The following is a 26854-nucleotide window of genomic DNA, read 5'->3' as shown; positions in this document are numbered from 1 at the left end:
CAAAAAAAACAAAAAAATTGCCTCTTTTCTAGGTAAGTAACTGTTACTATGTTTACTAATTGGAGCATGTTAATTGTGACCATCTACAAACTAGATTATATTTGGAGATATTTTCCCCATTGTTTTTATCTTACTCTAGTTTTAGTCAATTCTTAAGCTTATAGTAGCACAATTCTCTTAAAGGTCCATAAATCACCATCAGAATTTAATTGTATGATACTGGAGAAATAAAAACTAATTTCAAGAACTGCTAGGCTTCTGAATACTTAGTGTATATTTAAGCATACTCTGTAATGTTTACTTTTCCTTGCTAGGTTCAGAGGCTATCTGTTGGAAGTATTCCACGATCTATGAAAGTTATCCTAGAAGATGACTTAGTAGACAATTGCAAATCTGGTAAGAATTAACTTTTGTTAGCTTATATAGGAGATCCTAAAGTATTAGTTAGGAAAAGTCATGTTTTGTTTTCTCAAAATCATTGTCAAGTGAGGGTGGAGACTTAGTTGCTCACTTTGAGGACAGAGCCTAGCATGGAGGTCGGAAGTAAGAGCAGGAAAGCAGTGAAATCTATGGGGCTGGGGTTATGTCTTTTATTTTTTTTAATTCTCCTTTTCTCCAGTACTAAAATAGTGAATGCTATTCATATATACTTACTGATACATTGAATGATTGAATGTTATGTAATAATAAGTATAGATGTCAGTATTTGGAAATTGTATCTATAAACTATCCAAAGCCTCAAAGGAAAATCTGTAAAAGTTATTCTGCCCACCAGGTTGGGTGAGTTTTGCTCAGGTTAGAAGGACTCAACCAAGAAGGGAACAAGCAAGGCTGTAACTTGTACTTTCAGTTTATGGACAGGAGCTTTGAAGTAGACCAGATATTCATTCATTTCTTACTTAATTCTTTTTTAAAAAAAAAAGGCAATGGGTAAAATATTAACAAATGTAGAAAGTGAAAATTTATATATAAGAAACTATACTATCAGTTGTCAGAAATTGTCTTACTTCCTGACACCAATATAGTTGAACCTTCTGGCTACAGTTCACCTCTTGTTTAAATGTGAACTAATAATGATGAATAAATCATCCAGTAAACTGTTTTCCCAGTGAAGAACAATAGTTTGCTATGATTATCATTTGACAAATTAAGAAAACATGCAGACTTAGTTTCTAGCCATCAAAATAAAAATACAATGCCAACAAAAATAAATAAATGAATAGATCAGGACTTTGTGGAGTTCTTTGTCCCAAATTATTTCTAAACCCTGGTGGGAGAATGATTTATTTCTCATTTCTGGTCCTTTGTTACTGCTGGACTCACTTGGTGCTTTTTCCTTAGGCGATGACCTCACTATTTATGGAGTGGTAATGCAACGTTGGAAACCCTTTCAGCAAGATGTGCGCTGTGAAGTGGAGATAGTCCTGAAAGCCAATTATATCCAAGTAAATAATGAACAGTCTGCAGGGATCATCATGGATGAAGAGGTCCGAAAGGAATTTGAAGATTTTTGGGAATACTATAAGAGTGATCCCTTTGCAGGTTTGTGTTTAAGGCTGTATAGCTGGTAATGTTTAATGGCATTTCCTTCAGTAAATATTTTGTTTGTGATTGGGGGCAGTCTTACATGATGCAAATACAGTGGCTGAGTTCAAAGGAAGGTAGTATTGTTGCCTCTAGGAGTCTCTCTTTTAATTCCTTTTTGGGGATAGTCATTGCTACGCAGAGATCTTAGAAAATCAAGGCTAAATTTCAGAGAGATTTTCCATTTCCAACTATTATTTCAGTATTTCTTAAGCTGCCAAAACAGTCTGAGTCTTCTACCTTCTTTACCAATTAAATATGGCTCCTCCTTAAATATGCATGACTCTTCTTATTTTGAAACCTAATCCTAGTAAAGCTGTATTTCTTTTCTGATACCTTAGATAATAAAAACATCACAGTATTTTAGCTGAAGATTTCAAAGTTCAGAGTAAGTAGAAATGAGAAAATTATATACAAAGATGCAAAAGATAAAGCTTTGTAATTATAGCAAAAATTTTGACCATGAGACTAAGATGTAACATAAATTAAAATATCAGTGTTGGGGTTAATAGAGTAGTTTTTTTGCTACACTACATCCCTCTCCCAATTCTTCCTGGGCTAAGCTGGCCCAGGCACCGGGCTGCCTCCTCCAGCCCTCTTGCCTTCCAGGAGAGACTCCCCTCACCCTCCAGGATTTATGAATTATCCTTTATGGTCCACTTTTTACTAAAAGATTTTTTATCTTCACCACTTCTGCCATACCAGGTGATATCACCATAATTTGTGGCCACTGAGTCAATTTTGATTCATTATAGTAAGTAGCCTTACTCATTGACCCATTAATTATAGAATGAAGGGACTTTCTTTCCCATTGATGGTTTGGTAGGAAAGCTGCTAGAACTGGATTCATCAGCTAACAAGTAGTTGTATGATTATTTTCCTCCTCAAAAGGGCTATTACAGAAATATGAGTGCAGACTCAGAAAAAGAAGTACTGATACATGCAAATTAGTTACCAATATGTGACATTAATTTTCAGTAATATGAATGTAGATACACAGAGTATCATCATGGTAATGAATTCTGACTAAGTTATGACAGATTCAAGAAGGATTTGTTGTGATAGAATGTCATAGGTTCTAAGAGCATCTGTTGGTTGATTAGGCCAATGAACACATGGAGTACCTACTTATTCATGAATGGGATATGCAGGTTCTCAAATTCGGTGTTTTAACATTTCTGAAAACTGTATTGTTCTTCTTAAACCACCTGATCAGAAGTCCCCAAGATGTCCAGCTTGATTGCTAGAGTTTATAATAGTTGTCTTAATACCCTATAACTTATTCTAGATAAAACAGAATTTGCCAAAACTACTTAAAGCAAATGGTGAACTGACTTGCAGGGTAGACTGATTTGCCTTCTCTTATGCCTCTTGAGAATCCCACGAGCTCCAGACATCTGTATTGTATTGAAGACTTTTGGCTCTTGCAGTTAGCTTCACCCTTTGTTTCTGAGATTGAGTACCTTTTGTTTAGACAATGGAGTAATTTATAGAGACAAATTACTGTAAGTATAAAGCAGACTTTCCATTTCATGACATTAATGGGTAAAGAATTTTTAGGACCTAAACAAAGTATTAATTCCTTTTAGTCTTTTGGAATGGTCCTCATGATTATTATAGGTGGTGGGGGAGGGAAGTATTGACAGAAGATGATCAGTTAGGATAAAGAGAAATTCCGGTTAGGATTTCTTGATAATTATTGGTAACTGGACATTCTGCTTTTCCTAGGAAGAAATGAAATATTGGCCAGTTTGTGCCCTCAAGTTTTTGGGATGTATCTAGTAAAGCTTGCTGTGGCCATGGTGCTGGCTGGTGGGATTCAAAGGACAGATGCTACAGGAACACGGGTCAGAGGTTAGTACCTATTTGAAAATTTTGAGAAATGTTAACATATACCAGGAAAGCTGTAATTTTTTTCTGCATAAAAATTGCTTGTGAGTTTTATTCTCCAAATGTAATTTTAAAGCTGACAGTTGTCTGCTTCTAGTCCAGTATCACTATATCAAGAGCTAAGAATTTCCAAAGACTAAAATAAATCCTGTTTTTCAATGTGTCTATAATTTTGTTCCAGCCTATCAGGGTGCAACAAAATAAAATCTTTACATTTCTACTACTGTCTATGGTTTTTATTGGATCCCCCATCTCTCCAAGAGGAAAAGATTAGAAAGTACTTTTTAATGTCTTCAAGCAGCATCTCTCCATCTGTGACTGTCAGTGTTTCTCTCTGACTGCTGCTCAGTCATCTGCCTGCTGATTCACTTTCCTCTGGTAGGTAGAGCAAATGTGCCATCTGCCATGAGGTACTGCCGTAGGTCACACATTCAGATTACTATAAGTGTGTAATTATTTCCAAATGGAAGTTTTGGGGTTTGGGGGGTTTTGTGTAGCTAACACTTAGATGACCTGAATCTGGCATAAAGTAAGTTTACATATGGCCCTCAGCAAGGCAATACAAATAACTAAACACTAAACCAAAAGATTAAATCATACAGTTCATAGGGACTCAAACAATAGTAGAATAGTAGCACAATAAGGTTTACATGTATTGTTTTGATCATGTACTGTTTGCAAAGCATCTGCTATATGTTGAACTTAAATAAGATTGTCTTATTAATATATTTTAAAAATACTAAACTGGCACTGAAGAAATTTGGTGAGATGGTACGTATCACAGGATATTCATATGTTCACTTGTTGTATTTGAAAAATAAGAGCACTTTAAAATAGATACTTCATTAAACTACTAAAGTTTACATAAAATGCTTTGATACTTATAAGTCCTGAACACTTAAAAGTGCTTAAATAAAACACTTGTGTGGCTCGTATGGAAATATTTAATCATAGTTGTTTGGTATTAAAAAGTAGATTAAATAAAATCAGGAACTTTGTAAGTTAAAATTTTTTAAATGTTAAATAAACATCTGGATATAGCCCATTATCTATCATTAGAATTTAATTTTGAAATGTCATAAACAGAAATCAATTAATAATTGTTATTTATAACATAATTTTTCTCAAAATTTTCTAGTTAGATTCTTCGGTGAATGACCTTAAATAAGATTATATAACAAACACTATGTAATATAGAATTTTCTTTTAATTACTTTTGCTAAAGAATCTTTTCATAGAGATTATAAAACCCCACATATTTACTTTTTTCTAGGCGAATCTCATCTTTTATTGGTTGGGGATCCTGGCACAGGGAAATCTCAATTCCTCAAATATGCGGCAAAGATTACACCAAGGTCTGTGCTTACCACAGGAATTGGATCTACTAGTGCAGGTATTTTATGTGACAATTGCAATTAATTTAACATTACTATAGTAGCCAAACATTTTATTTTTCCCTATGCAAAAGTAGCTAAAGTACGAGAAATTTCAAGTTAACTACTGAGTTACTGGCAGAAATTGAAGGGTATGTATTTTTAGTTCTAAGAAAATATTTTAAAAGTTGTATCTAAACTTGTTCTCCAAAATCTTATGCTATATATCTCTTAACATCTAAGGTTTGAATGATCCTTGTATTAGACTCCTATGATTACCATCTCACATACTTACGTAGGAAAGAGTTATACATCATTTGGCATTTTATGAAGATAGCAAACAATGTTGAAATAAATAGGGGGAAAATCTCACTTTACAAAAGTAGTTAGATGACATAGAGCTTAAAGTATTTTCATGGTAATAAATTTCATGGAAAATAGTAGCCCCTACTGAAAATACTTAGAAAATTTGTTTTAGTATATGGAATGCATACTTTCATCGTTGCAATGTGGAACTTCATTTCATATATTGTAATGATTCTTCAATATGTTTAAAAGCTTTGCCGATAAGAAACCTGAGATTTCATAGTGACTTTAGGAAAAAAAATATTTAAAAAGATGTTTTCTTACCCTTTTTGTATCTTTACATTGTTTTAATTGGGAAAATATTTCTCCTGTTTTTATTATAATGGGCCTTTGTTTTCACACATTGCACAAATATTATTTGTTAGAGGAGCCTAATGTCCATTGTTTGTACTCATATTTCACATGAGGAGCTTATACTTTAAAACATAAAGCAGCAAATGCTCCATTAATGGCCCTACATAATGAGAGCCCCAATCTAAGGGGCACTTGTGTTTTGAAGTAGAACTGGACAGTACATTAAGCATTGACAAGAGAGAATTTGTGAAGTGAGAGGAGTGCTCGAGTTTCAGGATATTGGAGGGAAGATGATAATAAAAAACACTTCATATGCATTTTTAAATCCTTATGGCCCACTGTACTAGCGTTCTCTATAAAATAACAAAAAAGGTGTTTCCCAAGTAATTTGTGGATTAAGTAATTATATGAGCGCCAAAAAGTAAGTCCAAGTTGTATTTGGCCTATAGTAATTTCCGACTATTTGGATAGTTTTAAAGTGAATGCTTGCTGACTTACTGTATTAAATGTACTTACCCCTTTTTTAAAATCGAAGTGTGAGAGAAAAGGAAAGAGAAAAGGCTGAGGAAATATAAATTTTCAACTGCAAAAAAATTGCCACTTGTCATTTACCAAAAGGACCAGACTGGCCTTCCTTCAATTGTATTCAACACATTAAAGAGTCATAAAATTCAAATCAGTGAGTCAAAACCAGCATTTCCAAAATGAAGTATAATAAAAGATACCAGAATATACTGCATTCAATAAAGGTGCCCTATAGGGTGCACTTTCATGAAAATTGTTAAATAGTCACCAGGTCATACTTAAAAAATGTTTTGTTAACCATAGGTTTAAAATTCTGCTACAGATTTTCTTGATAAATCTAGAACCCCTAAATTGTAAAATTAGATAGTAAAATCACATGAAAACTTAGCCTTATATAAGGTCATAAAGGAAATATATATATATATATATATATATATATATATATATATATATGCACTCCAGAATTCCTGAGTGAGTCCTAGTTTCAGTAATTTCCTTGTTCCCTCTAACCTACTTGTCTTATATAGCACGGTGTGTTCCTATCTTCAGAACACAACTATTTACTATGATGAAAAGAGGGGGAAAAAAGTTTTACATCTTCTAGCTGTAATTCAGATATTTGTAAAATGTGGCTAAATTGAAAAAAAAAAAAAAATGAAACCTGTGTGTTAGTTTCTCAGTTCCTAATGTTTGAATTCTGTTTTCAGTCATTTATTTTTAAAAAGTCTTCTAGAATAAAATCTCCAGAAGTAATGGTTTTTAAATGCCAAACTTCTGTGATGATTGGCTGTTCATTTAGAAATTAATGTAAAAATCTAATCCTTTGATGTCAATATACTGATCACTATAATTAACCAAATAAAAACTCAGCAGTGAATTACTTTATCCAGTAATTTGGCTTATCTTTGCTTTATTTCTAACAAGAATGTATCTTGTTCCTGTTATATTAATCACTGAGCTCTTTTTGGGAAAGTATTGCATTTATTTTCATTTTAATATTTTAACATTTTCTTTTAATTGCAATTAAACAAAAATGAAATTTTCTTCATAGTTTTAACAGTCAGACGTGTTTTACTTTTAAAGTCTAAGAACTAATTAGTGGACAGTTTTAATAATTTTATTAATTTAAATTTCAAAGTTTAACATTTAGCAAGACTGTTTCACAAATTCACTTATTTAGAATGACAGGAAATATATACAACTTAGAATCCATATTCAAACAAATGCCCTTTCTCTTTCCTCAAAATAAAAGCTTTAAAAAGTGCAGTATAAAAGTTTTTCATATGAAGGCACTGCGTAACTCTGCATCATATGGCTAATACCTTGCTTGGCAGCAAGAGTAATGGAAATATTCTACACTTAATTTAGTGGCGCGTAATAAACTTTTTGAGGAAGAATCTAACTTTCATCAAAGAAAAGGAACCTTTTGGCCCATTTAGCTAATGAATTCCTTTCCAAGGCTGCCTTTTAAAAATTTATTTGGAAAAGCTATTTAGAATATGTCAATCACAAATATACCTAATCTTAACTCTCCATCAGTGTCAGAAGGTATGCAGAAGAGGACTACATGTGTGAAAATATATATTTCCAAATATTTTCTGTTATGATAAAGCTAAATATGCTTTTCCAAATTCGATGATTTTTTATAGAAACGCTGCCAATAACAAATGATCTGTCAAAACAATTTTAAAGCATTATGATCACAGTACGTTTATATATATATCTAACGAACAGGTCTAAATCACTAATTTTCTGTTCTTAAAATTAGGGAGTTTGTATTTGCTCTTAGCATTTTGAATTCATTGGGCAGTAACAACATATGATTCATGGAGTGTTCTAATCTGTTTTTTTTTTTAAAAAAAAAAACAAAACCATAGCCAGAGGACCTTATAAACAATCACATTTGTTTTCATATTAGAAACCAAATTAGAGCCATAAGAAGCTTCGAGGTGGCCTGGAAAACCAGATCCTAAAGTTCTTGGTAGCATATAGTTGTCTTCAAATCTCTTCTTTAAGGACATGCCAAAAAGAAGGGAAATTTGCCCCTTAAATAAAACCAAACTATTTTATGACAGGAAGAAACATTTTAGTTGAAGTGAACTTGGCTTTTTCGAAGGTCAGCAAACTAGTGGTCCAAAGATTACTGTCCAAGAGCCTAAGACATCTTTATAAGCTGGTCTAATTCATATTTTTCTTCATAAGTGCTTTAATTACATATAGAGGAGAAGAAAATTATGTTTTAATCAGATTAGTTTCAGAACAAATAAAATAACACATTAGAGAAAAAAATTACTTAAAAATAGTTGTATTTATATTCCACAATTTGCTCAAATACTGGTTTTCTTATAAACTTTCTACAGGATGTTTTTGAAACAAATTCTTCACATTTGTCTTCACTATGTACTTACGGAATTTCAGGGAATAGTTCTGTGTATTTTTATAGCTTAATTTGTACTAAAGGGATGGCAGGTGGTCACATGCAGTCCATGTGGGATTCTAACATAACATTTAGTGAGTTTTCTGATGTGGACCATCCCTTTGATGCTGAAGGTAATGCATCTGTTGAAAGAAGTGATTGTAGATTTGGGTTACTGCTCTCTGCATCTTCCAGTTTTTCTGTGTTATCTTCCCAATTAATGTGGAATCTTGTGACTCTGGGATTAGATGCCAAAATGTTCCTTTGAAGCTAGAAGGAAATATAAAAATGGTAAATACTAAAAAAGCTAGATCACCATATACAAACAGGAGCTTAGTAAAATAGTTATTTTAATTAGTGCTCCAAAAGAGCTAACTAAGTTCATATATTTTAAGTCTAAATATGTCAAATAAAGCACCTTAAATGTAACTCATCAACAAGGATTGATTGGGGCTGTAGCAAAGAAAGAATTCTTGCTTAATGGAAGCAAGGTGTGGAGAATCTGAGAGAATTCATCTAACTCCTCTATATTTCTGTTGCCTAAAAGGGAGAAAATCTCTTAATTTTTGAACGTAAATGCTTTAGAAGATGCTTTATTTGACAAATATGTTCTGTAATTGATGTATCACTTCAGTAATACTTTAGAGAAAAAAGAATTTCCCCCAAATATAACCTCTCATTAATGGTTTCCTACATTTTAGTTATTATTGATTCATTCAGAGTATTCTGGTTTCTTCTCTTTCTTGTTTTCTATAGAAGGTGCTATATAGGTAACCATATATTGCATCAGTGGAAAATCCAACACTAGGATAAAAAAATTCCAGCTTTCTTATCAGAAGGGAGAACATGCCATTCTGCTCCCATGTAATTTTTCTTGCTTGATCTGGTAGATAGTTTCATGCTTAGTATCTCAGGAGAATCACCAGTTACTGAACTGTTACCATTCTCAATGGGAAATCACAAAGTTCTAAATATTTTTGAGTATACTGAATTACAGATTCACAGATTTCAACTTCTCACTCATAGTTTTATTTTCTCAGAATTTAAGCTGTTTTCAATTTCTAGAAATAAAATGGAAGACTTTTAACCTTTAGGTAGAGCACAGGAAGCATGGAATGTTGGAGTTCTGAGATATTTACTATTCATATTAAAAATAAATACAAAACTTACCCCCAGGATTTGTGGAGTTATAAACTATCATAAGACAGAAATATAAAATATATTTAATATATTTAAAATGTAAAATATCCTAAGACAGAAAACAGTCATGATAGGAAATGCCATGCAAAAAGCCATAAACAAAGGCCTTTTTCTAACAAGAGGCATTTTCATTTTTCTAAATCATCAGACTCTCAAGGTGCCTGAGCAACATCAATTACTAACAACTTATTTGGAAGTAGTGCTTGAAGTCATTCCTAGTAGTAGAACAATGATTAGTTAGCCCAGTTGGCCTAATGGCCTCAAATTTCTTTTGTCTTAAAGCCAGCTTCATAGTGTGCTATGAAATGGCAATTGCACAAAAAAGGAATAGTTCAAACATACCTTAGAAAAGTCTGGTTTTACTGGCGGATTTTCCCTTAATTCTGTCTCCGTATATTCATTATTTACATAATAGCCAACTCTAATAAATTCTTGACCTCGGTAGGTGCATGTAATTAGCACAACTGTTACACCTACTGCATCTGCATCTGGAATGAGTCCTGGATTTGGTGCATCAGCCTAGAATAATTTAAGAAAAAAAAAAAAAAAACACAAAAGGTGTTAACTGCAAGCAAGACTGGAGTTTTGTTTACCCTGAGCACCCTATCAGTCCAGGACACAGCCACAAAAATTTGAAGGCCTACTAGGAAGACAAATATGTGAGATTGACTTATAGCCAGAAAATATAGTTCATGTTTCTCCACAGTATAACTAAGTACCTGGGTACTTGAAAGCATCACTTCTTCTAGAGGAAAATAAACCTAGCTACATTGTATGGTAGCTTATGAGGGATTATGCAATATTCAATTAAATCAATATAATTCCAACTTTTTCTAGTCATGATTTTCATGCCTAAATATTTAGTAAACATTCAGTATCTTCATACAGCATATTGGCAGCAAATATTTATACCAATTCCCTCTTCTACCCACGATATATTCTCACACCCATTCACACTCTCCTCACAGGTATTCTAATAGTAAATTAATAAAACTTGAACTGGAATGAAAATAGGTAATATAGCAGATTTTCAAAAGATACCAATAATAAATAATGACTTTGCTAGGCACTAAAATACAGTGGGCTGCTTCAACCACACAATTATAGAAATTCAGTGAAGGTAAAGATTGTTTTAAATAAATTTAATTAATGACAGGTTTTGAATCAAGCTGAACCTTGAGGAAGGTAGAAGGTGAAACAAATGAGCTAGAGAAGACTAAGCATGAATTGACTATGATACTGTCCATGTCAGTGTACGGGACAGTAAGGAGAGTGGTAGGAAGGACTCAGAGTAAGGGGATAGACAATGATGGCAAGGCATCTGAGTGCTACAAGGGCAGCCATTCTGAGTGCTAAGTGGATGATGTGCCAGTAGATTAGCTTATTACTGTTCCCAGAACACTAAAGAACATCCCTGGACCTGGGTTACCACTTCATCTAATGCCTGAAGCTTGGGAACGACCCAGACTAGTATTCTCAATCAGGCCATCATCATCAGAGAGGAATGTAAATTGTATGCCTACTATGTATATGAAACACAAAATGACACAGAAATACCTACCTAGGCTAAAATCCTCAGTTACCCCCAGATTCTCTACTTCCTACATCTAATTGTCTTAACATTTCTCATCTATGACGGCTGAAGCACCTCTTACTGCTCAATACTGTTAATACTCTAACTGATCTCCTCCAGATCTAACCTATTGCTTGCACTGTTGTCAACATCAGCTACTTAAATATTCCTATTCCATCACTAGATTTAAAAATCTCAGATACTCCATTTCTAAGGGTTAAAAATGTCAGGTCTGTGTTTATAAGACCCTTCACAATTTGTCTCTAACATCTCCATTCACACTCTTTTTAACTCCACACCTCTTCCTCTAGTTCTAGAATTACAAAGGTTCTTGAAAATGTAGTGATAAAATGTTGTATATACTGTTCCCTTGGCCTATAAGGTCCTTCCTTAACATCCTGAAAAAATTCATCTTTGAAAGCTTGCATCAAATGTACCCTCAGTGAAGTCCTTTCTAATTCAAGGGTAGAACTAGTAATGTTTGTTACATACTCCTTATTACTTAACATAAATTCTCTAATCTATGCCAAAAATTTTAAATGTTTTCCCTTAAATCTTCTGTGTGATTCTAAGCTTTAGAATGGGTAGAAGTCCCATCCAGTTCATCTTTATAATCTCATGTTGGCACAGCTCTAGTCATAATAATCTGGTTCCTGCCCTGAAGGGTTTATGATCTCTTTGGAGAGATACCAAGATGTGACTAAAGGGCTTGTACTGGAGAATATGCTGTTTCTCTGAGAAATGTGTCCTCACCCATTCCCGCCCCTCTAAGAGATTTTCATATACCTTGAGTGGGAAGAGATAGGAAATAGAAGTTTAGTATTATGATGGAAACTTTCCACATTGCTTCCCATCCCTTCAAGCAAACTGGTTCTAGGAATACTTGTGGCTTAAAATTTGACAAGGATTAACTTTAGCAAATTCAAGAAGAGAAACCTGTAGGCCCATCAGATCATTTAGGATAGAGAAGTGATAAGCAGAGATTTTTAACTCCAATCAGCAATACTATGTAGGTAGCTGAACATCTTCCTGCTAGTCTTTGAGACACAGGAGAGAGGCATGTTTACTCTGAAAGGCAAAATGACAGACCAGGAGAGTAATACGGTTGTCAAAAACCAAATTTTTGTACCTCTCTGCTAATAATGGTGCATTTTACAAAATGCGTAAGCCGAATATATGCTCTAAATAAATCACATTAGACTTCCTCTGTGCTTTCTGGCAACATGGGGACTAACAGCGAGGTAAAACCACTGGAAAATCACTAGAGGGGAGTATTTTTGAAAATTTTTTTCCTATGACACTCTAAGCCAAAAGCTTAGGAATTTTCTTAACAAAAAGAAAAGATTTGTAAGGGTTTGTTTCAAAAACAAGGCATTTACAAGTTTTTATAGTAGCAAGAAAAGGTGTATCACTATGTGTCAAATCAAGTTTCTGACTACATGAATTATAAGTACTAGTTCTTAGGTTTGTAGGTCAAAGCAAATACTCCATATAACAATTTTGAGAAGCTGAGAGATAAAAATTTAGTTATAATAGAAATAGGGCTCTATTTGTCAGTGACTTTATTAGTTAAGTGTTAGTCCTCATTTAATCCTCATAATGTTCTTTTAATATCTTACTCATATTTTATAGTTAACTGGAGTGACTGAAAGAGGTTAGGGGGCCTGTTTAAAGTTACATGTGGCTAATAAGCACTGCAGCAAGATGTGAACCAGGCCTGCGACTATAGTGCTTTTCCTGATACATGCATTCTCCTGCACCCACATTTTTAACCAAGGTTATGAGTTGTATGAACAACTCATGATAATAGCACTTTTAATTGACATATTTTGAGTTTTTGGTTAATTTATTTTACCTTTACTTATCTGTTAGATATATTATCTGTTGCTTTTTAATAAAAAGCACTAAGGCCAAGAGTTTAGCCTTAGTTCTGAATTCTCTATTTGGAAGAGGGAAAGATAGGATCTCTAGAGATAGCGTTTGAAGGATTCTTAGCCCCTATCTAGTGGGGTTATTTGACTAACAGTATTCACTTAGATTGATGCCCATCTGTGATGTAAGAAAACATGGAGGTCAGGGATAGTAAAAGGGAGATTTTTTTCTTGCTTAAGTTTTTCAGTGGGTTCTACTTAATGATGGGACTGCTAAGCAGAAGTACTTGTAACAAAACTAATAACCTATGGCTTGTTGTTCTTTAGACACTTTTAACTATCTTCCTGTAATAAGCAAGGGTACCAGAGAAGTCACTGAATAGTTTCATATAACAGCTTAACATGGATTAAAAGAAGTATCACTTTTATAATACAGAAGACATTGTCTGAAACCTTGGCACAGACCCAAATACTGTGAGTGGTATCAGAGGACATAATTTATATTAGAATTTCCCCTCACAAATATTAAACAGGCTAGTGGTTTGTGATAGTGATCCTCTATAAATATGTATGCAATAGATGCTTTAGTAAACTACTAGATTTCAATTTTAGTGACCCAAGATCTCAGAGATCTCTATCTACTAACATACTTGTTAAGCTAGGCTCAATGACTAGATTATGCTGAAATAAAGGGTTTTGTCATATCATCACTGCTCATAGCTGAAACCATAAAGGCACATGTTACTAACTTTACCAATTTAGCATGTTTTTTATTTTTATTTTTTTGCATAGAACTGGGGTGTAGACCGGAGGTGCAGGGGTGAGAGGATTCACCAAAGACAGAGTGGGGAGCAGAACAGGCAGACTGACTGAAATACACTGCTGAGGGGAGCAGTGGGCAAGAGAGGAGAGATCTGCTGCGCCATCTGTGGGTCAGCTCCCTGGCCAGGGATTGAACTCAGGCCATAGAGGTCACAGAGCTGAGATTTAACCCCTAAGGTATTAGGGAGGCCCTAGTACATGTTTTGAATCACTGTTTTGAGCTGCTAAATAACCACCCTGAAAATCTACTAGGGGACAATTCACAGGAAGAGCCCAAAATTAAGCACCAGTGTGCCACATTATATAAAATCCCCTGTATGCTGTGCAAATCCTGAATAAACATCACATTAATGTCTCTCAGCATACAAAATCAAGAGGGGACATTCCTTCCTAAAACATGATAGAAGCAGATAAAGCGAAGCAAAAGCAGAATGACTTAACTCAAAAGGGATAAGGACCATGAAATATAGTCTATTTAGGAACATATCTGGCATAAATATTTACTAAGAATAATCTTACCTGAAATACAAACATATGCCTTCCAGCGGGAACAGGCCCCACTAAAACAGAGTCTAAAACTTGATCGTATTCTTCACTTTCTGCAGATCCCACATAGATAATTTTCCATTCCAAGTCTAGGGTTAAAAACCAAAACATTATTCCATATTCAGTAATTTCATTATGAGATGACATCAAAGACCCTTTTAATGTCCACTTAATTCATTGGCTGCTAAAGGCAACTTCTCATTGCTGAAGATCCATTCAGAAAGACGCTGAGCTGCTGCTTGTAAAATTCTTCCAGGTCATACCAGTTCCTCATAGCAGTTCTTTTGAGAAATAGCGGGCCCTGAGCATTGCTCCTCATAAACAAACGAACATAGCCAAAACCTTGGGAAATGCAACAACCCTCTCTTGAGGATTCATAGAACAGAATGGCAAAGTAAGTGTTCTGAGACATCCCTAAGTGAAGAATACCAGCATGTCAATGTGTTCATCCATCACTTCCCAAATGTATTTGGTAGGGCATTCCAACTTTTTTTTTTTTTTTAAGATTTATGCATATAAGAAGTGGGGTACAGGCCAGAGGTTTGGGGGTGGTGAGAGGATTCACCAGAGACAGAGTGGGGAGCAGAACAGGTAGATCTTCTGAAATACACTGCTGAGGGGAGCAGTGGGTGAGACAGGAGAGGTCTGCTGTGGTGTGTGGGTCCCCCCTGGCCGGGGGTGGAACATGCTGCAGTGGCTGCAGGTAGCTTCACAGGCTGTGTGTCAACCCCTTGTGCCACCAGGGAGGCCCCTTGAGTTCCAACTTTTAACAACCTACTGAACACAATTTGGACACTTTGAAAAGGCTCCCCAGACTATGCTGGGCAGGTCTAAATCATCTAAATGGTTATTAGCAAACTTCCCTCTGGGCTCAGAAGGGGCTTTATCGCATAAGATGTTAAAGGGCCGCAGTGGGGCTTTATCCTCATGACACCCATTCATTCTTTAAATCGGGAAGAGGGAGCCAAGAACCCTTATACCACTGATATGCATGCAGTGGGCCGCGTGCGGAGCAACAAGACATATTCAAGTGCAACCTGAGATGTTCTGTGTAATCCAATCTTAGGTGTGATGCAGATTTTGTGTACATATTACAGTTTACTTTGCAAGAACCTAAAGATGAGTAAAAATGATCTTTCTTTTGAAGGAGCTTCTTTGGCAGGATGAGGAAGACAACTCTACAGATACAAATCATCTCAGCACTCCTCCTCCTCCTCTTAGGAGTGCAGCACTGTGTGGCCTGCTCTCAGATGCACTCTACTAAAACTATACAAGCATTACTACAGGGAGTTTCTGGGTCACTTCCTGGGAATCTGGTTAGTGCTACCAGTGTTGCCATATTTTTGGTCACTACATAGAGCTATTGTTACCTAAATAAGTAACAAAATAGTATAGGTACTACTTATTCATACTGTATTATAAACTGCAGTTTATTGGAAAGATCTTTTAGGTTTGTACTTTCTCTTATCAAGTCAGTTATTTTCAGAGGACCTAACATGCCATGTGTTTTTTCTAGACCCAGCCCACTTAATATTACAACTTCTAGCACATTTCCAGATGCAGGGTCCTGTATCTGACATCTCACAATATCAATTATTTGTTGTTGAAGATTGAGTGGAAACAATGTGAATAGTCAGAAGAAATAGCAAATACAAAGACTCAGAAATGGGAGGAGGGTTGGCATCCTCACGAAAAAGAAAGGCCAGGGCTGGTACAGAAGGAGTAAAGAGGAGATGACCATGAGATGGAGGGTAAAGGGCATGGCCAGATTATGCAAGGATTTGAAGGTAAGATCATAATGACTTGGGTTTGGGGGCCTCCCTGGTGGCACAAGGGGTTGAGCACTGCACTATGAAGCGGTCTGCGGCCTCTGCAGCACGAATTGGATCCCCGGCCAGCCAGGGAGCAACCCACATGGCACAGCAGACCTCTCCTGACTCACCAGCTGCTCCCCTCAGCAGTGTACTTCAGTCAATCTGCTTGTTCTGTTCCCTACTCGGTCTCTGGTGGATCCTCTCACCCCCCACATCTCTGGCCTGTACCCCAGCTCCTGTATGCATAAATAAAATAAATCTTGGGCCTCCCCAGTGGCGCAGCGGTTGAGCGCTGGGTTGCGAAGCTGCCCGCAGCCTCTGAGGCACCGGTTCGATCCCCGGCTGCTCCCCGGCCACCGGAGGAGGGTCCCGCATGGCGCGCAGACCTCTCCTGTGGCCCACTGCTCCCCTCAGCAGTGTACTTCTGTCCTTCTGCCTGCTCTGCTCCCCACTCTGGCTCTGGTGAATTCTCTCACCCTCCCACGCTTCTGACTGTGCCTAGTGCTTGTATAAATAATAAATAAATAAATCTTTAAAAATAAATAAATAAATAAATAAATAAATCTTAAAAAAAAAAAAAAGACCAAATATGTAGGATAAATACATTAAAAAAATAATAAAGATTTGGGTTTTACACGAGGAGGAAGCACACAGAGGACCATGGTGATGATGCACAGGTGAACTGGTGGTGGGAATTTTACGGGGACTACACGTGAGAGGAGAAAGCATACATTGTACAAAAAGGAAGAGTGATGTAAAATATATATTTAAAAAAAGAGACTTGGGTTTTACACTGAGTGGCATGGGCATCCATTGGGGGTTTTTAGCAGAGGGGTTACAGGATCTGACTTTCATTTTAAAAGGACCGTTTTGGCTGCTGTGTTCAGCAGAGAGTAAGAGGACAAGATTTCAACAACTGAGACAAGAAATTATGGTGGTCTAGACCACATGTAGCCATGGGGTTGAGAAGCAGTCACATTCTGGATAAATCTCAAAGCAAGTTGTGGTTTTTTTTTTTTTTTTTTTCTTCTCCTTTTGGCAGGGAAGGGAAACAATCAGGAATTAGTTTTACTTGAGATATCTACTAGATATCTAAGTGGAGATAATGAGATGGGAAAAGCTTGGAAATTGTCAACATGTAAAGCCTAAGGGATTCCTAGAGAGTGAGCCGTCAGGTTCTCCAAGATCACTAAAGACTCTGGGAGATGAAGAAATCAATAAAGTAGGTTATAAAGCTAGTGGTCAATGAGGTAGGCACCTCATATGTCAAGTGAAGAAGTGGTTTTAAGGAGTGTGAAAACTATCCGGGTAGGAATAATATTGGGAATTTCTCACATGTAGGTTTTTATAATGTTTTGTCCATTTCATATGTATTTGTACCACTACCACTCTTGGCCTCCTAATTGGTATTAAGTTAAACTGGCATTGGTGATGTGACATAGGAACATAGTTATGATTTACAAAGTTACTTTTATAAAATACCTACTATGTGCTGGGCGTTGGTCTCACCACTTCATACCTGGTGTTTAAACCTCAACAGGTTTGTAATATGGATTTAATTATATCTTTTAAGTACTGAGAGACTAAGAAATCTACCCAAATTCACATAGCTAGTAAATAAAGAGTGTGAGAAGCTAATATGTCTCTCCCAACACAAAAGCTTGGTTAGGTTCTTTCCGAAAAACATACCCAGGAAGATAAATTCTTCCCTACCTCTCAAATAGTGGAATAGGGAATTTAATTATGGGGGAACGGATGAGGGAAGAGGCCATGATCAGATGTTAGCCTTAATGAGTACACAGGCTGTAACTCAGATCACTTGTACCTTAATTTTTATGCTTACAGATGCTTGTTGTAACTAGTGAGTTTAAAATGCTTAATACTTATTTGTAGATTAGCATCACTTGTTTTATTAGTTTTTTAGCTTTCTTTGTGCTCTGTATTAGGAGGAAAGGATAGGGACACAGGTTGGTAGCTAAAGGAGACAATTTTAAAAGTTAACTAATTGTTGCATTTAATCATGATAATCACAGTAGTCTGTCATCTCCATTTGTGGTGGGAGTCACTAATGAAATGTTAAAACTAACTGGGAAGAACAGTAGTTTGGTGGGTAGTATATAATCTTTGAGAATTAGAACAAGTCTGAAGTTTGCAAGTGTAAAGCACCATAATCAATTCTAGTACACTGTAAATACTCAACTGACTATAGCTATAATTGATACTCATCAACTTTTAAGAAAAATGGCTCCATCCATCAGAGAAGCAGTGAATTAGCCATTCACAGAAGGCATAACAAAGACAGCAGGAAAGTCAATCAAAACTCATCCAGATTTAGTGACCAGCAGGTCAAACAAATCCAGGGTCTCCTATATACCAGGCTGACAGGAAAACCTCATTTAAATCTAGACTGCTGTCCTGCTTGTAATAAAGCCTTATGTTTGAAATAACTAAATCAACTTAACTGCAATCAATCAATAACTGCTTTTATTCTGAAGCATAGCTATAGGACAGTTGAAATATTTGGAAGCTACTGACAAGCTAAAGTATGAAAAATGGTGACCAACCTCTGGGTTGGGACCTAGAACAAAATTATGAAGTGAAAGGTTCCCTTCAGAATATTCTATAGTTTAATTTCAAGACTTTTTTTTTAAAGACCTGTAATACAAAACTATGGAACCTATAAGAAGCCTTTGCTAGGTAAACTCAATTTTCTTAATCCACACAGCCTCTAGGTGGAGTACACAAGCATGGTACCTTTTTTGAAAGATTCCTTTGCAGCTCTGTATGACTCAGCTTAAATTCTTTTAAAAATATACGAAATAAGTACTCAGTGCAGAAGTGAGGTGCGCAAGTGGAAGTAGGTGTATGCTTGACACATCAGTATTATAAAAACTGATGTAATTCTGCTGGATTCTGAGCAGATCCCATTTAAAAACGGAACATATTTTTCTGCTGTGAATGGCAGTTTCACCACCCAATGTCAGAGCTCTATAACAAGATCCTGAACCATCTATATTCCCTGTTCAGAACTAGTTCCTAAAATGGAAGGCATCATTTTAAATATATCTATACTTTGAGGAATTTCTAAAGCCTAAAACATTAGTCTAAGTACTGATCAATGGTTTCTCTTGCATTTGCCTACTTTTATGAGATTGTAATAAAAATTGGACAGTTTGGTATGAAAAATGGGCTGGTAGCTAAAATACTTAAAGAACACTGTGGGGAAATAATCAGATGGTTTAATAAATATTACCATTAATTTTATTATCAATGGCCTATTTAGAAATTATTTTAATGAATGAATCATCTTTCAAAATGTGTACCACATGTATTATACACACATATATTCTTTATATACATATTAAAACTGGAAGAGCACAGATTAAAGTTAATTATGGTTACTTGCAGGAGTAAAATGAGAGGCACTGAGTACGGGACTGTTATACGTTTGTACAACTTTTTCAAAGTTTATTACAATGAGCTTTTTCTAATTTAAAAAGTGAACACTACAAAACTTTATAGAAAGTAAAAACGAATTTTTAAAGTGAAAATTGCGTTACAGGTCATGATTAGCATAATAATTGTAATGCAACTTGTTAAATGTACTTGTAAGTTTAAAGTAGTGTGTTCCCTGTTTAATTGTAATCCTACCAGTGGTGAAGTAAACTTTCTTCCCCTCAAGCTCTGAAAATGAGGCACTGGGTTATTTTAATATAATCTAAGAAAAGCAAAGATAACGCCTTGGCAAATTTCAGCTTTCTAAATATTACTGCATATAGTAAAAATACCTTTTTGAAGACCTTAAAACGCACTTAGAAAAATAATTTTCTGCATGGACATCAGAACGTGGCTTTTTATTTCCTAGCCCACTTTTGTGTTTCACGTTCAGGGTGTTTGGATGTGGAGTTATTTTTAAATTGCAACACGTTCTTGAAAAGGTCTCTCAGACCACTGAAGCAGCCGGCGATTAAGTCCTGGAAATTATTTAGGTATTTTACTTACTGAGTTACATGTAACTTTCTCGCGTAGCAATATTTTGCCTCCTGAGAAATGTCCGTCCTTACGGCAGACGCGTCCCCGCCGGTCGGGGCGAGCCCGCGCGCCAGCATCCCCGGCGGGGCCCCGCGCATCCCGGGCGGCCCGAGCACCCGGGGCCCCGGGAGCGCCGGCGCCCGGCCCGCGGCGCGGAGGGCCGAGCCTGCGCCCGCCTTCCCCGCTGGTTGGTCGAGGGAGCCAGAAATCAGCGCGAGGACAGCCTCGCTCTCCTCCCCGCCGCGGCCGGGCATGGCCACCCGGGAGCCACGGCCGCTCCGGCGCGAGCTCTGGGGCCGGGCCGGGCCGGCGCGGGGAGGCGGCTGCGGGGCCGCGCTCGTCACCCGCGGCGCGGCGAGGAGGCGTCGTGACGCCGGGGTCGGTGCCCGCTTCTCCGCTCCGGGTAAGATGGCTCCGCGGCTCGCCCGCCGGCGCGACCACACGCCCGCCCCGCCCGGCCCGGCCTCCTCGCCGGGGCCGCGGGGGCCGCGGAGGCCGTGGGCGGCGCGGGGCCGGCCCGGCGCGACCCCCGGCCGGCGCCGCGGGCCGGGGCGCGGGGCTCCGGGGCCGCCCGCCCGAGACAAAGCTGACAACATGGCTACCTCCGCTCGCACAAGTTCCTCGCAAGTTAGCCGCGGCGGGCGCCCCGGCTGCGGCCGAACGCCGCGCGCGCCCCGGGGCCGCCGGCCGCCAACTTCAAGTTTCCCTCCGCGGAGCCCGGCCCGCCGCCCGCCCCGCGCCGACCCCGGCCCCCGCGCCAGGCCGGGCCCGGGAAACTTTCCCCGCCGGCGGCCGCGGCTGACAGCCCGGGCGGGCGGCCGCCACTCACCTTCAGACAGGTCCTCGATGCACTCGAAGGTGATCTCGAACTGGAACGGGTTGTAGAAGGGAGAAGGGTTGTCCAGCACCACTACATTGTTCACCTGAACCTTTGCCATATTTTGGAAAAAACACAAACAATGGGCACGGGGGCTGGTCGCGGCACAATAAAGTCCAGCGCGCGGCCGCTCGGGAAAGCGCAGACCCCCGCCCCGGCGCCGGCCCGACGTCGTGCCGCGGCGACTTGAGAAACTTTTTTTTCCTCTTTTTATTTACACGGGAACACTCCACAGTGTTTTGCAGCTTTCCTATTTCACTAAACTACAGCCCATTCTGCTCTGATAACTAGCAGCGTTGCCCGCGATTGGCTGCACCCGGGCTCTGACCCTCCTCCTCCTGCGAGGGCCTTGGCGGCGAGCAAGATGGGCTCCCGCTCCCGGAATGGACTCGGAAACTAACTGCGGCTCCACCTGCTGGTGTGGATTAGGACAAAGGCGGAGAACAAAGTGAGTGGAATACGGGCTGGGAGGCCCGTGCGGAGGCCGCCGGCGGCGGCGGCTGCGGGGGCGGGGGGGGGTGCAAGGGGGGAGGGGCAGGGCAGGCCCCGCCCCCGGCCCGGCGGCTCCCGCGCCGCACGTCGGGCGTGGCCGCGGTGGGGCGGGGCGGGGGCCAGGGGAGGCGTGGCCGCCGTCGAGCCGCGGGGGGCGTGGCTGCCGTGGCGGGAGGGCTCGATCCCGGGGTGCGCCCGCCCTGGAGTTTAATGTGTGGGGTTCCCCCCCCCTTTTTCTTATAACGCCTCTTTCACATCTGTGCAACGGCTATGTCGGCGCTCTGCTGAATTTAGCGGATGGGGTTCGTGCGTCTCCGCTGGGTCTGGTTCAGCTGTCTCTGTACGAGGCGGTGTTGGGGTAGAGGGAAGTGTTGGTTGCGGTGGAAATAAATTGCAATTTATAGACCGATGCCATCTCGAAAAGAGCAAAGCCATTTTGGAAATCCAGTTCTTGGCCAATATCTGCGTTCGGGTACGATAGCGCCGTTAGTTAGATAGATAGAAAATGAAGGACGAAAAGCTGCTTTTCCACACACACTTTGCTTGGAAAAATCTGAGGCTGTCCCTAGATGATCTCCCCCCGCCCCCATTCCAATTTCGAAATACTTAAAATAAGGAAAAGGATTACTTAAGATGTGATCATTGCACCCCAGGTTTTTGCGGTTTTTGGTGGGCTTAGCGGAACATGAAAGGAGAAAATGGAAGTGTGGGACACCAAAAGGCAACCGCTCAGATGAAATAGAGAAGGGAAATGGAGAGAGAGCACAAAAGCATACTAGACGTTTGAGTTTGAAAAAAACGCACGATTTAAACCATTAATAAATGCGAACACTCGTAGCACCGTAAGCAAGTTCAGAGGAATCTTTGCTTGTCACCAACCAATTAAGAGCTTAGCTGAGAAAATGTGGAGTCTTCTGTGCTGCTTGACAACCACTATGGGGAAAGGGAGCTCTTTTAGCACATTTGTGAGCTTGTTGCACTGCCTATTTACTAAGTAATGTTTTATTGTCTGCTGTTCGTTTTTTCTTTGAGTGTTGTGAATGAAGCCACTAAATTTGGTCAATGTCAGAGAAAGTTATTAAATGTATCTATGTTAGGAATTTTCTCAGTATATAGTCAGCAGAATTTTGATCTGTCATTCTTTGAGCTAGCTATTCATACTTAAGTAGGTTGCTTTTGATGAGACCTCTTCATCTGATGGTCTTTTGAAAGTTAATGTGGGATAGCTGATACCATGACTCCTCACATTTAGAAAAGTACTTGGGGGTGTCTGTGGGGTGGGAGGAATTCAATTTTATTGTTAATGGATTAAGTAGTCAAATCTATGGGAAAAGGTTTCCTTAAGTCTAGTTGTTTTTGTGTATTAGGAGGTAAGAGTCATACTGTGGTGGATAAATGATCCTCTCTGTTCGTGCTTGCTAGTGCTGGGCCTAACACTAGTTAAGATAAAGTGTCAATTGCTGTGTCTGTAAGACACTCGTGATATTTTGATATAAATGGTCATTTGAAGATTAAAACATGATTCCCTTGAGAATGGTGTATCAGTATTCTGATTATTACAGGCACTCTTAGGAGGAGATTCTAATTCACTTGCTTTATAAAAATGGTATCAGCTTGGTAAAATGAAGTGCAGTTTGCAGTGTGACCATGAGTGTGTTGTAATCGGGTGCATTTTAACATAAAACTTGATTTGGGTAGATTGCAGCAGCAAAAATTAAGATGATCTACTTGAATACCAATAGTTTGGCTTTTTAAAAAATGTTCTGCTTAACATGTCATATGCATATGCAAAGTACTTAAGGGGGGGGGACCCTAATAATTCACTTGAAGCCATAAGAATTCCTCCAGGCCTCTCATACTGCATTTCTACTCCTCAAAAACATTAAAGAGCCCTTGAGCATTCTTCCCAGTAATTTCCTCACTATTATAGAAAAGGCTAAAGGGATTCCTCAGATATTCCCTGGTATAATTCTAACTTAAGTGGTTTGTTGTCAGGGAAAATATCATATATACATCACTCTGATTTCAGTGATAATCTGTAGGACTTATTATTTCTGAACAACTTTTTTGGTGGCCCTCAAATAGCTAACTATATTGCAGCACAAGACATCACAAATGTCTTCATTTGCTAGATGGGTCCCACAGGATGCATGGAGGGCTACATGGAATGTAATCCTCAAAGTGATTCTCTCTGTACGCATTACTTGGGGGAAGCATGGCTGAGAGAAGTTGCTTGGGCTCTAAGATGAGGAAAACCTCAATTGGTGTCTAAGACAGAGAATAAAGGGACCTAGTTAGCCATCGTTATGAAATTCATATGTTGAAACCCTAACACCCACATACCTCAGATGTGACTGTATTTGGTGACAGGGCCATTAAAGAGGTGATTAAGTTAAAATGAGTTTCTTGGGTGGGATTTCATCCAGTCTAACTGGTGTTGTCATGTGAGGAGAAAATGTAAACATAGAAAGAGACTCCAAAGGCACACATGGATGGAGGAAAGACATGTGAGGACACAGCAAAAAGAAGTTTAGGTTTTGTTGTAAGCAATGGAGGGAAGTCTCCAAAGAAACCAACCCTACTGACACCTTAATCTTATATTTCTTTTTTTTTTTTTTTAAGATTTATGTATTTATTTTATACAAGAACTGGGTTACAGGTCAGAAGTGCGGGAGGGTGAGACAATTCACCAGAGCCAGAGTGGGGAGCAGAACAGGCAGACAGAGCGAAGACACTGCTGAGGGGAGCAGCAGGCGAGGCAGGAGAGGTCTGCTGTGCCATGTGGGGTTTTCCCTGGCCGGCGGGGAATCGAACCGACACTGCAGAGGCTGCGGGACAGCTTCAAAGCTGGGGGCTCAACCACTGCGCCACCCTGGAGGCCCTTAATCTTAAGATACACTTAGCTGTTTAAGTTTCTCAGTGTGGTGTTTTGTTACACAACCTTAACAAACTAATACAGTTACAATGTTTTACCCTCAGAATTAAGTTTATTAATAATCTGAACTCACTAACCATAATTATTGGTTTGTTACCAAGTGCTTTCTGGTTGCCAGTAGGTGGTTGGGGGCCGGGGGTATGGAGCCGTATGTTCTTGTTTTTCTTCAGAAGTACCATTGGGCCCATAGTTTAGACTCTGAAAAGATACAACTTGCTTCTCTGATCCAAAGGCCCTCCCTGGAACTTCTGAGAATCTTAAACATGAAGTTAAATTGAGGTCACACACTGTACAAGATGAAAGAGTGAATTAAAATGTGCAAAAATTAAATTGAATTAAAATATATTGGAACTAAGTATTATATCAAGTCTCAGTTATTGTCTCAGAAGTTATAGGAATGGAAATGCTAATGTCTTACCTTTGTTCAGATCCTAGAGTCCACTTAGGCACAATTATTTTATCACCATTGAATTCTCTTTGAAGAGATGTGCATTATTGTCCCTACCCCCCACCACACTCAACCCCCTCCCTCAATTCTCAAGGAAGATTTATTATAATATGGTCTGCAATAAGTTTAAAGAACTCCCTATTATTTGAGAGTTACGGGATGTCAAAATTTGATGATCATTTTCAATAAAATTCTCAGCATAAATGTATAATAAAAATTTTTCAGAGTTTACATACATTTTTAAAAGGAATAAACCCTATAGTAGTGATTCTAATAATAATAACTAATAATGAGAGCATTCATTATGTGAAATTAATGTACTAGACTCCGGAATGTTTACAGACAAATCATAGGTAGATGGCATCCTTAAAATTTTTCTTGTCCCATTGGAAACAAATACAAAGTGTTAGAAGCAACTTTAACCAGTTACAAATTTGTGTGGGAGGCATATATGGTATCACAATAAAGGCTGTGTGTTATGATGTTTCTAATGATGTAAAGAACTTTTAAATACCTGTTTTTAAGCTTTGCATCACCCTGGTATAGTAAAGGTGTAGGTATTATCATCCCTTCCATAACAAATCAAGACACTGGTGCTCAGAAATTCCCTTTAATTTCTGCTTAGTAGCTCCCTCCCTACTGTGTCAGGTAATATTTGAAATGGCCTTGATTTAGAAAAATGATGGTACCCATAGGCACTGCCCCGTTTTCTGCTCTACCTCAGTTTTTCTGTTTTGTGTTCATTGCGATCCACCATTAGTTTACAAGCTTATTCAAGATATAAGCTAGGTCTAGTCCATTGTCCTTAACTAGACTGCATTATTTGTTAAACAGCCTTGGGGTGATATCTAATCAGCTTTCTGAAGCACCAAAATCGACATTAAGACATTGTTTCTGATCAGAAGAATATAAGTGGAAATAATAATTTTTCCTTTGCTTCTTATATGTAGTTTTTTACCATGTGTTCTTAGTCCTCTTATAAATAAAGCCATTCTATATTTGCTTTCCTCTTGGACTCAGATTCCACTTGTAGTCCATCTTCCTTCATATTTTGCATTCCATCCTTTTCTCTCTGACCCTCCTCCTCTTCTATTCATCAGCGGCTCTCTTCTTTTCCTGACACCAAGAGAAATGAGAGGATAAGTAGAGAAAGAACTCAAATCTATAAAATATCTTTAAGCTAGACCCTGCTTGCACAAAGCTAAGCTCGCTCTAATTGCACAAAGCCTTTTAGTTATTTACTATAGAGACAAAGGACATTAGAGTCTTGCTTGACAGGCAAGTAGGCTTTGTGGATTGAAGGCCTTATATTCAGGGTCATTTAGAAAAGGTCAGAAACTGGAAACAATGAGAAGGGGGAAAGTTTCACAAATGCTTTACTACGTAATTAATTGGTAGAATTTAGGTTGACAGAATTTGTGCTTGTTTAGGCCTTGAGTCCAGCATACAAAGAATCCACCTCCAAGTACCCCTGGTGTAATTACCCCATCATTTAAAAAAAAATAATACTATGCTGCTTTTCAATTAACAGCTGTACAACAAATGTACATTGTACAACAGATGTAATGATGTACATTTGGGTGCACACTTTTGTATAGGACTTGTTTTTCATTTCTCTGGATATATGCTTAGGAGTGGACTTGCTAGGTCATATGGTAACTCATTTTAAGGAACTACCAGTTTTTCAAAGTGACTGCATCACTTTGCATTCCTACCAGCAATATGTAAGCATTCCAATTTCCCACGTTAGCATACATCTGACAGGTACCCAGGGATCCCCAACACTTGCCTGCACC

At 38.4% G+C, this 26854-nt stretch overlaps 2 protein-coding genes across 5 annotated transcripts in view; one reads left to right on the top strand and one right to left on the bottom strand.

Annotated features, from left to right (window-relative positions):
• Positions 1–26854, top strand: part of MCM9 (minichromosome maintenance 9 homologous recombination repair factor) — a 60871-nt gene that overhangs the window by 10175 nt on the left and 23842 nt on the right. For 2 of the 4 annotated variants that reach the window (XM_054699132.1, XM_037520309.2), the window contains exons 4-7: positions 315–396; positions 1342–1542; positions 3313–3438; positions 4748–4867. In XM_054699132.1, coding sequence (XP_054555107.1) covers positions 315–396; positions 1342–1542; positions 3313–3438; positions 4748–4867 — 529 coding nt within the window. Of the gene's footprint in view, positions 1–314; positions 397–1341; positions 1543–3312; positions 3439–3655; positions 3851–4747; positions 4868–15607; positions 19544–26854 lie in introns of those variants that run through there. The other 2 variants (XM_037520310.2, XM_054699133.1) reach the window with 2 other exon arrangements.
• On the bottom strand, positions 8322–21649 carry ASF1A (anti-silencing function 1A histone chaperone). The gene is made up of 4 exons (XM_037520312.2): positions 21136–21649; positions 14434–14549; positions 9991–10167; positions 8322–8718 (listed from the first exon to the last, which is right to left on the bottom strand). Exons 1-4 carry the CDS (start codon positions 21242–21244, stop codon positions 8506–8508), a joined length of 615 nt encoding a protein of 204 aa, XP_037376209.1. The 5' UTR covers positions 21245–21649; the 3' UTR covers positions 8322–8505.

Source organism: Talpa occidentalis, unplaced genomic scaffold (genome assembly GCF_014898055.3).
Source record: "Talpa occidentalis isolate TD23 unplaced genomic scaffold, MPIMG_talOcc4v2.1 talOcc4.2, whole genome shotgun sequence".
NCBI lineage: Eukaryota > Metazoa > Chordata > Mammalia > Eulipotyphla > Talpidae > Talpa > Talpa occidentalis.
The sequence above is the reverse complement of the archived record's forward strand: the minus strand, read 5'-3'. Positions and strand labels throughout refer to the sequence as shown.